Source organism: Hippoglossus stenolepis, chromosome 15 (assembly GCF_022539355.2).
Source record: "Hippoglossus stenolepis isolate QCI-W04-F060 chromosome 15, HSTE1.2, whole genome shotgun sequence".
NCBI lineage: Eukaryota > Metazoa > Chordata > Actinopteri > Pleuronectiformes > Pleuronectidae > Hippoglossus > Hippoglossus stenolepis.
This window is the reverse complement of record NC_061497.1, coordinates 24,314,558-24,327,057: the sequence shown is the minus strand read 5'-3', so window position 1 is coordinate 24,327,057 and position 12,500 is coordinate 24,314,558. Positions and strand designations below refer to the sequence as shown.

The 12,500-nt window shown below is 41.9% G+C and overlaps 2 protein-coding genes across 3 annotated transcripts in view; one reads left to right on the top strand and one right to left on the bottom strand.

The window, feature by feature from the left end:
• LOC118122296 (hepatitis A virus cellular receptor 1) overlaps positions 1 to 2,548 on the bottom strand; it is a 2,825-nt gene extending 277 nt beyond the window's left edge. Inside the window, exons 1-7 of one of the 2 annotated variants that reach the window (XM_035178943.2) lie at positions 2,423 to 2,548; positions 2,093 to 2,294; positions 1,764 to 1,900; positions 1,615 to 1,677; positions 1,012 to 1,091; positions 498 to 603; positions 1 to 349 (exon numbers count right to left, since the gene is read on the bottom strand). The exon at positions 1 to 349 is cut by the window's left edge and continues 277 nt beyond it. In XM_035178943.2, the coding sequence (XP_035034834.2) occupies positions 267 to 349; positions 498 to 603; positions 1,012 to 1,091; positions 1,615 to 1,677; positions 1,764 to 1,900; positions 2,093 to 2,294; positions 2,423 to 2,471 (720 nt within the window). In that variant the 5' untranslated portion in view covers positions 2,472 to 2,548 and the 3' untranslated portion in view covers positions 1 to 266. Of the gene's footprint in view, positions 350 to 497; positions 604 to 1,011; positions 1,092 to 1,614; positions 1,678 to 1,763; positions 1,901 to 2,092; positions 2,353 to 2,422 lie in introns of both variants that reach the window. The other variant, XM_035178944.2, reaches the window with a different exon arrangement.
• Positions 2,549 to 6,600: 4,052 nt separating this feature from the next.
• Positions 6,601 to 7,539, top strand: LOC118122226 (olfactory receptor 146-like). Its single transcript, XM_047343530.1, has one exon. It carries the CDS (start codon positions 6,604 to 6,606, stop codon positions 7,537 to 7,539), a length of 936 nt encoding a protein of 311 aa, XP_047199486.1. The 5' UTR covers positions 6,601 to 6,603.
• Positions 7,540 to 12,500: the final 4,961 nt, after the last annotated feature.

Below are 12,500 nucleotides of genomic sequence, written 5' to 3'. Positions count from 1 at the left end.
GCTGTTGCACGTGCTCTTTATTTCAGGGTTTAAAGCGCCCCCTGGTGTTTGAATGTATGAATACACAGTTTCTACTTGTTATACATGAGTTTACCAACAGACATAGAAGATACAATATATTCATACAGAGAACGTAAAGAGTGATTATTAAAACAACCACAAAGATAAAAAACAATTCTCTGCAGAATCCTGTCTGAAAACTCAGGTAACTCAGGTAACTCAGGTAACTCAGGTAACCAAACAAACACGGGTTGTGTCTCAGGTGTCTACACTGAGGTGTTTCCCTCCTCCTCCTCTGATTGGCTGAGCCCCTTGTCAGTTTCTGGTCTCTGGCTCCACCTCCACACTCCTGTACACAAGTGAAATGATGAAACAACAAGTTTATCCTGATTACGTCATGTCATATAAAACAAATGTGTGTGTGTGTGTGTGTGTGTGTGTGTGTGTGTGTGTGTGTGTGTGTGTGTGTGTGTGTGTGTGTGTGTACGTGTACTGACTGTAGGCAGCGGCCAGCAGCGACACAGGGATGAAGATGATGAACGACAGTCTCAGTGTGTTTCCAATGAACGTCTGTAAACTGGTCACCGGCTGCTGAACAGGTGACTGTCAACAAACAAACAAACAAACAAACAAACAAACAAACAAACAAACAAACAAACAAACAAATGTTTACTCTTCTGAGTGAAGAGTGAAGCCTGAGTGACGCTTCAAAGACGAGCAGACGTTTGTTGGTTGTCTTGTTTTTTTAAATGAATCAATGTAACTTTGTTTGACGTCTAAATGTAAAAACTTTTTATTGATTAAATTGTTTATAATTTCATGAGTTGAATTGTATGATTCTGTTTTTACTGTTGTTACTCTGTAGATTATTATCAGTGAAATATTGATCAACAATGATCAGTGAGGTTCTGGTTGGTTTGCGTCTTGGAGCTTAAACGATCAATGGATTTATTGACAGGAACCTCTGATGGTTAAAGAGAATCATACTGGTCACGTCTTGCTCGTTTCTACCTGAACCAGCGCCACCATTGGCTCTGTGGGGTTGGTGACATCACTTCCTTGTTCCTCTGTCCGGCATTGTATTGTGTCACCTGGAAAAAGGTGAAAACAAACAAACAGTCAACGACATAATATGATGTTTCACTCGTGTATTTTCAGTTTCAGAGAAATGTTGATGATGTCATCGCGCCGCTTCTGCCCCTGTACTGACATCTACCAATAGAGGGCAGCTCAGAGTCTGAACACACTGACCAAAGACAATGGATGAAGATGGACAACAACAAAATAAAACCATCTGGATCGCCCCCTGGTGGCTGCAGATACCGCGGCTCCACTCCATGATCAGTACTGCACCCTAACCCCCACAGACTCTGACTGTGTCCGAAATCACTCACTTTACTCACTGTAAAATAAACATATACTTTACTGTCAGGTTTTCTACTGTCCAACGTTGTTGTTCTACGTCATATCCTACGACAATGGTGGTTCAGACAAGATGGCAGCGTTTGTATGCAAGATATTTTATCTACACGTACAGTGGGAGGACGTGGAGACCTTTGTGTCCACTCAGGGCTCCCGTAGCTTAACCAGCATCAGTGTCAGTCCCGTACTTACCGGTGGCAGTGTGTGGTGCGTTCAGGTCCTCGGCGTCCTCGTTGTCAGAGACCGGAGAGCCAGCTGCAGAACGACAGACGGGAGATGAGCAGATTCTGGTTGTCATGGTGAAACTAACGGATGAACTGGTGGTGAATCTGTGAACATACGGCTGATGATGATGAGGTGAATGGTGGAGGTTTGGTCGTTGAACAGACCGGGCAGCTGAACTCTGCAGTGATAGAAACCAGAGTCTGATGGACGAGAGGGGAAGATGGACAGAGAGGAGGTGGAGGATGGAGAGAACCTGCAGAGGAGAGGAGGCTGAGGAAACAGGAAATACACTGGGCTCCAGAAGACTTCCTTGAGGAACATCTTAATTAATACCCGGAGTAATAATGCAGTAATTGAATATTATGTAGTCAGATTACAAAAATAAATTACTATCGTGATCAAAGATTTAGTTAAATGTTATTGTCATCATGACGACCCTAGTCACCTGTACGACTTCCTGTACGAGACGTCGTCTCCGGCCATGTTGATCAAAATGTTGTGGCAGGTGAAGAGTGACGGCTCCCCCCTCCCCCAGCACACCTCCACACCGCTCCGCTTCACTGCCTCCGACCGACACGGCAACGTCACCCTCCGCCCGGCTGTGCCCACCACCGTCTCCGTGGTGGCTAGTGACACACAGGCCAGCGCTGAAAGAAACTGCGTTTACTCCAAAGTCCACCAGGTGCTGCTGTGATCGAACTCAAACTGTAAATAAAGATGGTCACCTGTAAAACAGGTGAAAACAAAACCCGACGGTCAACAGGCTGAGACTCACCTGTGAGGACACAGATGCAGGTGAAGATGTGGAGAAGCAGCGACGGCATGTTGTTGTGTTTCAGATGGACGGACGACAGACAGACAACAGATGGACAACTCACTCATTTTACTTCCCTTTTTCCACTCGTCCTGATATTTATAGACTGAAGTTGTGAAACACGTCTGAAATAATTCTGTGAAACAAAGAACAGAGTTTGTTTCACATCACGTTGATACGTCAGAAATGTTTGTCGGAGGATTTTTGTTGTTGTGTCCTGTGAGTCTGAAGCTTCAGTGACATTCACAACATAATAACAAAGTACTTAAGCTAACTGCTAGCACTTGATACCATTGATCACATCATTCTGATCAATAGACTAACGAAAAGTCTTTTTTAGAATCGACTCCAGTTTCTTTGTTCTCTGTGGTTTAAAGACCAGTGATGGTCTGATGGTTCCAGTCTCTTCTTTAACTCTTGTGACCATGATCAAAACCTGATCAGTTTCAGTTAAACATCAGAGACACGTCAGCTTCACGTCTGTTTCTTCAACATCCTGTTTACTGATGTATCATAACTCTCTGTCCACAGTCTGACCACTGGAGGTCAGCAGCAGCCCGTGAGACAGGGAAACACACACACACACACACACACACACACACACACACACACACACACACACACACACACACACACACACACACACACACTGATATGATTCTTGTCTAATCACATTCCTGCAGCAGAAGCATGAAATCATGTTGACTCAACATACTGAAGAGGTCACATGATCGTCTGAGCTCCAACATGAAGCTGAGACTGAAACATGACAACATCGTATTTATGTCCAACAGAAACATCCAGTATGAAAACTTAGAGGAGCAGTTTTAACTTCACACCTGTTCACACCTTTAAACACATGTTCACACCTGTTCACACCTTTAAACACATGTTCACACCTGTTCACACCTTTACAGTTTTTCTCGATTGCTTAAGCACGTTTTTGAAAACAGGGCCCGGTGTTTCAGAACACTCCACACAATCAGCACAACCACACACACAATCAGCACAACCACACACACAATCAGCACAACCACACACACAATCAGCACAACCACACACACAATCAGCACAACCACACACACAATCAGCAGAACACCTCGGATCCTTTGAAAAATGAAACACTCTTGTAAAAACTATTCACTAATTTATAAAAAACATATTTTGTTACCATATGAAACACACACGTTTCATATGACTTCATTCTGTTTGAGCCAGTTACACACTGCTGCTGCTAACCTGAAACACTTTTAGCAATTCTACTTCTCAGTGATTAGAGTACTGTGAGTGAAGTACACAGACAAAGTGCAAATATACAATAAATTCACCAAACACTACACAAGACCAATGCTGCAGACTGATGAAAATATAATGTATTTCTCTCCATATTCCCAAATCAGTCAACATGTCCACATGGAGAATCACAACTAAACATGTCCCAGTTTTCATGCTACTACAGTCGTGTGCATGACACTGTAAGCTCAGCAAATATCAGACCAACAGAAAACTCTGTATCCAGGACAGGTCACAATGACAGTAAAAGAAAAGAACAAAAAAATATCTGAAACAAACTGGAAATAATGATGAAACACTGTGTTTCTGGATCTTTTTCTTACAGTAACCATGACAACGAACGTCCTTTAATCTCATCGAAAGTGTAAATTTAACTGAATCAACATCGTCTCCTGAACCAAACTGAACCAATAAGACGCTTCGATGTGTCCAGTGTTGTAACCATGGAGACAAACGGTCGCTCAGGTCAAAGTATCCTCACCAGATTAATACAATGAGATGTGTTTAAAAAATATATATTTCAGTAAACCTGAAGCCATCGATAGTATTGTAGTAGTAATATGTGCAAATCTTATTGAACTGGAGTCTTTTATTCAATGAATCATCACAAAAACATGAAAATCCAAACTTTTCATTCAGTCTTTTGGATGAATCTGATTTGTTTGTGTCTGATTAGCTGTTCTTGTGTTTCTGTGATGAAACTGTTTGGATTATGATGCATTCAACATATTATAAATATATATATATATAAATAATATATATATACTGTACATTAGAAATATTCAGACGTATCATGTTTTTTTTACATTCATTACATCAACTGACAAAAAGTTGTTAGTGAAAAGAAACTTGTGTTTGTTCTGTTTAGACCCTGAAGGGGTTGACTGTTTCTGTTGCATGCTGGGAGCTCTGGGGACTGCTCCGCCTCCTGACGCCCGGCGGTTTCATCACTGCGTGTCCAGTTACCACGGCAGCGTTAATGAGCGTTAATGTCCCTGAACACAGGGGAAGGTTAATGAGCTGTTTCCAACAAAACACTTATCAACAGTTTCTGATGTAATTTGTCCTGAGGGAGAACAGACATGTTTATCAGAGCTGACACCAGGGGGCAGTAATCTGCAGGGACTCATCTACAACTGACAGGAAGAAGAACCAGAGACACAAATAACAAAAACATGTTTAGAACTTCATCACTTTGGTAAATACACACATTTTATTCCAGAAAGAAAAGAAGGAACTGACCACTGGTGGATTCATTCTCTTTGTGCTAAGCTAGGCTAACAACATTCTTGATGCACAGAGATGATGAAATGTATAAATAGACATATCACTTCACTGTCATAAGATCATCACTGATAAACTGATAGTTCACACCTGGGTCACTCATCCGGTTCACACCTGGTTCACACCTGGGTCACTCATCCGGTTTACACCTGGTTCACACCTGGTTCACTCATCAGTTCACACCTGGTTTAAGTCCGGTTCACGCCTCGTTCACTCATCCGGTTCACACCTGGTTCAAGTCCGGTTCACACCTGGTTCACTCATCCGGTTCACACCTGGTTCACACCTGGGTCACTCATCCGGTTCAAACCTGGTTTAAGTCCGGTTCCCATCTGGTTCACACCTGGTTTGCCTGCAGGTGTGAAGGTGAAGAGAAGGTCGTCTCCAGCGAGCGACTTCCTGTCCGTCGGCCCCTGAACACCGCTTCTGATTCTATTAACCTGCTGGTCACTGAGACTCCTGGGAAATCACACACACACACACACACACACACACACACACACACACACACACACACACACACACACACAATCTCTCTCTCCCCCTCAGCTTGGTCGGAGCTGGAGAATCGAACCTGAACATGTGGCCGCTCTCTGTCGTCTCCATGACGACAGCTGGTTTTCATGTTTTTTATTAATCATGAACTGATAAACTGACTCTTTCATGATTTCATTCATTTGTGTAAATTTCATAATAAATTAAAAATGAATCAGATCAGCTGTGTTGAAGCAGCTGATGTTGATTAATGATAATTAATAATAATTCATTAATAAAACATAAAACAATTCATCACTTTTTCCCTTTAAAGCATCACTCTGTCACTGTAACTGATGAACAGCGCCCCCTGCAGCCACACATGGTGAACTCTGCTGGTCTCTGTGTCTGATGAAGTGAATCAAAGTGTTGACTGTGTCGTGGTTATTACCCATGATCCTCTGCTTCCTGACCCTGAAGAGCTGCTGCTGTAACAAATCCACCAAACTCTGTTCAGAATTATTCATGTTTCTAAGTTTCCTGCTGAATATTGGAGATAAACTCTGGTTTTTAATAACTTCAGAGTGTTTCTAACTGATCTCAGTTCAGCTTCACTCTTCAGCTGCAGCTGGTTGTGACAGTTGAAGCTGACTCTCAGTCAGTTCTTCTCACAGGAGATGGAACCCACTCAGCAGAGTCACAGAGAACAGACGTTCAGGGAGAGAAGGAGGAAACTTTCTCATGTTCACACTCACACATCAGACTCACTTTCATCCAGCTGCTGCTTCAGGTAGAAAAGTTTAAACGTGAACTTTGATGATGTTCAGGTTAATTCCCAGATGATCCCAGTTTCCTGCCCCTGGTGACGACTTCTCTATAAAAGTGGCTCCAGCTCCTGGTTTCAGCAGAAGTTTGTTCTCTCGGTGTTTGATAACTTCACAGAAACTGAAGGTGACGTTCATCTGTTTTAATGTTGTCTCATTTAAATCCTCTTTCATTTCTAATGTTCTTCCTGATTTATCGTCTGCAGTTAAAACTCTGTTTATTGAAACCATGTGAAAACTGATCCGTGAGCTTTTGTTTGCAGGTTGATGGAAAACTTCACGTTGAACAGCGTCACCCTGCAGCTGGAGGGGTTAAAGGTCACACAGGTTTCTGTCTACCCAGTCTTCTTCTTCTTCTTCCTCTCCTACATCCTCATCATCTTAGCAAACATCGGCATCGTGGTGCTGGTGTTCATAGATAAGAACCTTCACCAGCCCATGTACCTGCTCTTCTGTAACCTGCCCGTCAATGACATCGTGGGAAACTCCATCATGTTGCCCCGGGTGCTGTCAGACATCCTGCGTCCGCCCTCCGAGCGCCTCATCAGCTACTACGAGTGTGTGCTTCAGGCGTTCACCACTCACATGTTCGGCACCACCTCTCACACGATACTGATGATCATGGCCTTTGACAGATACGTGGCCATCTGTAATCCTCTGCGTTACGCCGCCATCATGACCAACAAGATGGTGGTCAAGCTGACCGTGTCTGCCTGGGGCGTGGCCTTTGTTCTGGTGGGGATTCTGCTGGGTTTGACCATAAGACTGAACCGATGCAGGACAATGATCATGAATCCTTACTGTGACAACGCCTCGCTGTTCAAACTCTCCTGTGAGAGTGTGTTTATTAACAATGTCTACGGCCTCACGTTCACCGTGGTCCTGCTCTCAGCTTCTATTGGCAGCATAGTTCTCACCTACGCTAAGATCACAGTCGTGTGTGTGACCAGTAAGAACCAGTCTCTGAACAGTAAGGCCCTGAAGACCTGCAGCACTCACCTGATGGTGTACCTGATCATGCTGTGTAGTGGAATGGTCACCATTACTCTGCACCGCTTCCCTCAGTACTCTGACTACAGGAAGCTGTCGGCCATTCTGTTTCACGTCATCCCCGGCAGCTTGAACCCCGTAATATACGGAGTCCAGTCCAAAGAGATACGAAGGTTTCTGTCTAAACTGATTCAGTCCAGAAAAGTCTCATAATTCTAATATAAACACAGTTAAGTTTAAAATATATTATTTAGAGTAAACATGCGTCTTCTCTGTTTGTATGTTTTCATCAGTGAACCTTTTTTTAAATGTAAAAATGAATCAGGAAAGTAAATACGATTTTTAGTTTTTAATCAATAAAGTTAATGACATTTGAATCGTTTTACTGAGAAACTGCAGATTCAGTCTTTATTGAAGTAAATGTGTCAAAAAGTACATGTTACATTACATTGTACATATATGATGTATGGACAACAAATATCTGAAAACATTGACATTTATGATTATTACTGTTATAATTATCATTAAGTACCAGCTGTGTGAAAGTGTAATAATAATACTGTCATGTCTTCACACCTCGACTCTTATTAAACTTCTAATCATGTTTGTGTCTCCACATCGTAAATCTGATTTATTTCATTCTGATTCTAAAGCTGCTGCTCGTGATCGTAGTGTGTGTGTGTGTGTGAGTGTGTGAGTGTGTGTGTGTGTGTAGGTGTGTCGAGTGTGTGTGTGTGTGTGAGTGTGTGTGTGTGTGAGTGAGTGTGTGTCTGTGAGTGTGTGTGTGTGTGTGTGTGTGTGTGTGTGTGTGTGTGAGTGTGAGTGTGTGAGTGAGTGTGTGTGTGTGTGTGTGTGGTGTGAGTGAGTGTGTGAGTGGGAGTGTGTGTGTGTGTGTGTGAGTGAGTGTGTGTGTGTGAGTGTGTGTGTGTGTGTGTGTGTGTGTGTGTGTGTGTGTGTGTGTGTGTGTGAGGTGAGTGTGTGTGTGTGTGAGAGAGTGTGTGTGTGTGTGTGAGAGTGAGTGTGTGTGTGTGTGTGTGTGTGTGTGTGTGTGTGTGTGTGTGTGTGTGTGTGTGTGTGTGTGTGTGTGTGTGTGTGTGTGTGTGTGTGTGTGTGTGTGTGTGTGTGTGTGAAACCAGGATGTCATCACCTTCAGAACCTGAAGCTTCAAACTGCCTTCTGATGTCATCTTATCGTCTGTTGCCATGACGACAGCTCCACGCTGTCACCAACATTTCCTCTGACCTCCACGATCCTGACAGGATGGAGTTTGTGGTTCAGACAATATAAATCTTTGATCGGATTACTTACATCATTTTTCTTATCGTCTCAACCTCACTTCCTCTCGTTCTCATTTTGAAGACGTCGGCTTCAACAACTCGTCACATGTAGTTTTCATCACTCGTCAACAAAACATCTGGAGGAACATGGAGATGATCGTCCTGAACAACGTTAAAAGAAACCAATGTTAACGTGTCGTCGTTTTTTTTTAGTTCTGTATGCTGCATGATGTTTTCAGTTTGTGGATCTTATCTTTCCATCCAGATGTTTTTGAGCTCTATTTGAAGATTTTTATTAAATCATATAAATTTCGAAAATATGTTCCTCCTTTTCGAGACATACAATTCGACTTATTGATAAAATGTACGTTACTCAGAAACAGTTTCAGTGAATAAATGATGTCATACACAAGCCACATGACTCAGGAAACGCCTCAGTGGTCTGATTAACACATCGTCCTGATGTCATGATGGGAACAGAAACATCTGGATGACTACATAAGGATGAGAAATCAAGGAAATTAGAACACGAGGACAAGGAGACATGCTGCATTAGCATATCTTACACCTAGCAGCTAGTCGGACACGCCCCCTGACCAAACCAGCAAGAGTTGAGGCCGACATTTGACCAATCACAACAGAGCGGACCAGCTGACCCATCAGAGCAGACTGGGCTTTATCAGGAGGGGGGGGGTCTTAAAGAGACAGGAGCTCAAATCAAGAGTTTGAGACAGAGGCTGAAAAGAGGAGCAGCAGCATTGGACAGTCTGAGGAAAGTGATTCTGAACGTTAGAGCATGAAAACATTTTACAGTCATAACTCTCATTAAAATGATCAACGTGAAGATGAACAGAATGTGTCTCCGTTAACAACACAACTGTTTTCACTCCGTTGATTCTGTTTCAGACTCAATCAGGGAAAATGTTAATGATCGGTTTTATCAAGCGTTTCACCCTCATGCTAATTAGCCTGTTAGCAGCTGTTACTTAGCGAGAGCCCTCCTGATTAACATAATGTAATTAGCATCAGTCGTGTCCTTGAACCATTGACTGGTGTTAGCTGGATGCTTATGTCAGCTGGAGTGGACCGGACACGAAGGTTTGATAAATGGACAAATTAGACGGAGGAGGAGACACAGAGAACATATCTGACGTTTCCATGACAACAGGCATGAAGCGACATGCTCAGATTCATTCATATTGAATAAATGGATCTGATCAGTGGTCAGCTTTATGATCATCAGGAGCCGAGCAGAAACACGACTGACTGAGTTAAAAAGAGGACAAGAGGACACAGATGAATGTCTCCTCGTCTCCTCGTCCCCTTCCCCCGTGTCCTTGTCTCTTCATCCTCATTTGCTCGTCCTCCTTTTTTATTTCTTGTTTCCCCTTATCCACGTCCTTGTCATTGTGTCCTCATCTACTTAACCATTTCTCCTCATGTCTTTGTCTCCTCCTCCTTTGAGTCCTCGTGTCCTTGTGTCCTCATCATTGTCTCTTCATCCTCGTTTCCTCGTGTCCTCGTGTCCTCAGACTCAGACCAAACTGCAGCTGCTGAACCAGATGTTTTGTCGACAGTCGTGTGTTTAATCTTCTGAAATGGAAACTCTTGAAACACACTTTACAGTCGTCGGAGCGACTCACTCATGTTGATGTTCCTCCACATTTTATGATGCAAAGTTTATTTTACGTCTATTTTGGTCTCTTTCCTCCAACAGTTACCGTGTTTATACACGTTGACTCTGACGTTTATATCACATTTAATCTCTGTTCATTAAACACGTTCAGAGAAAAGTGAGGAACTGAACCTTGAAACCGGCTCCACATGTATTATTATGACAGATTAAACACAAACCTCTGACAGCTCCTGATTGGCTGAGTAATCCTTTGGAAATGTTTGTTTTATTTCTTATAACTGTGGTTTCAGTTTTGTCATTATTGTTGTTATTATTATTATTAATTATAATTTTCTGAGCATTTAACTTCATCAACATAACAAAACATTGATCAATATGTAAAAATACACAAAATGTCGTCATAATCTCATAAAACAACAAATGTATTCAGCAGTTTCACTTGATCGCAACCAAAAGCTTTTTCTTTTTACATCAATGATAAAGTCTCTTCATCAGTCTTCTACATTTTTAATGTAAAAATAAAGTGAAGCAATAAAAAGCTGCGATGCGTCATTTCTCTGCAGGATGATTTTTTTATTGTAATAAAGTGAAACTTTCAACTTAAAATAGTCAATGATTGTTAATCATCTAAAAACAATATCTCTGAACCGTCAGTAAATCCTCATCATTGAATGAACGCTGCTGTGAACCTGAGCTGGTCACTGAGCGTCGTCTGCTCCAGTCACAGCTGTAATTCCAGGAATGTGAAATTTAAAGGGACACGTTGCCATTTTTATCTCTGCAGTTCATAACTCACTCATAACTCTTATTCTGCTGTTTTTAGAGACTGCGGCTGAGTAACAGAGACGTTCAAAGATAAATCACAACCCCGAAATAATCCCCGTCCACCAGAGAGGGAGCCACTCCTTCTATGGAAGCTGGTCTCTGCACAGAGGTCAAAGGTCAGAGCAGAAAACCAGAAGCTTCAGAGAGACACTGATCATCTTTATATACAGTCACTGATCATCTTTATATACAGTCACTGATGGTCTTTATATACAGTCACTGATCATCTTTATATACAGTCACTGATGGTCTTTATATACAGTCACTGATCATCTTTATATACAGTCACTGATGGTCTTTATATACAGTCACTGATCATCTTTATATACAGTCACTGATCATCTTTATATACAGTCACTGATCATCTTTATATACAGTCACTGATGATCTTTATATACAGTCACTGATCATCTTTATATACAGTCACTGATCATCTTTATATACAGTCACTGATCATCTTTATATACAGTCACTGATCATCTTTATATATGTGACTGTATCATGTGAAATAACGTCTCATTATTTTCTGTTATGACTTCATGTGATGGTCTGAAACCAGTCGACTGTTCACTTTGACCTTCTGATCAACCAACAACGAGTTCTATAACATTACAGTTTAAACTCTTTATACCAACATTCATAATTTTAATTTAATGATTTTGACTGAGTGTTTATAATGAAAATAAGATTTAAATATCTGAAATGTTCAGTGTCGCAGTAGAAATATTAAGAATCTGAAGAATCTGAAGGTCAGAGTATTAAATGACCTGCGATGGATCCGGCCTCTCTCTGATTGGTGGAAACACTCATTTCACTTTTCAGCTGCGAAGACAAACCTCATCCAAGTTTAATCTGAACACAACGAAACAGAGGAGGAAGAAACCATCGCTCCCACCTAACCCTAGAGCGGCGGTCCTCCAACCAGAAGGTCGGCAGCTCGAACCCCCAATGGCCCCTCATAGATGTTGACTGCACTAATTGGAATTTGCTTTAGATAAAAGCATCAGCTAAATGGATATGATATGAGTTCTTCCAGATACGTCTGACACAGATCATAAAGCAGCGTCATACGAGACATGAATCCGCCGCTGAGGCCAAGATTTGTTCTGCTGAGAAAACATTTGACGAGGACTCGTCAGTCGTTTGCTCCAAGCTGCTGTGTGTGTGTGTGTGTGTGTGTGTGTGTGTGTGTGTGTGTGTGTGTGTGTGTGTGTGTGTGTCTGAGACAAACATATGCAAACAGATCCTCTTTAACCTTCTGTTGATCAGAGTCAGTAAATCATTAATCAATAAATACAGACTTAGATATATATATTTCTTACATTAGACCCTTGTGTCCGAACATGTTGTATATTGATTCTACTTTTTAGTTTCTTTCCATCTGTCCTCAGTGAAATCTTATGCAGAGAAGCTCACTGACAAGAATAAAGTGATCA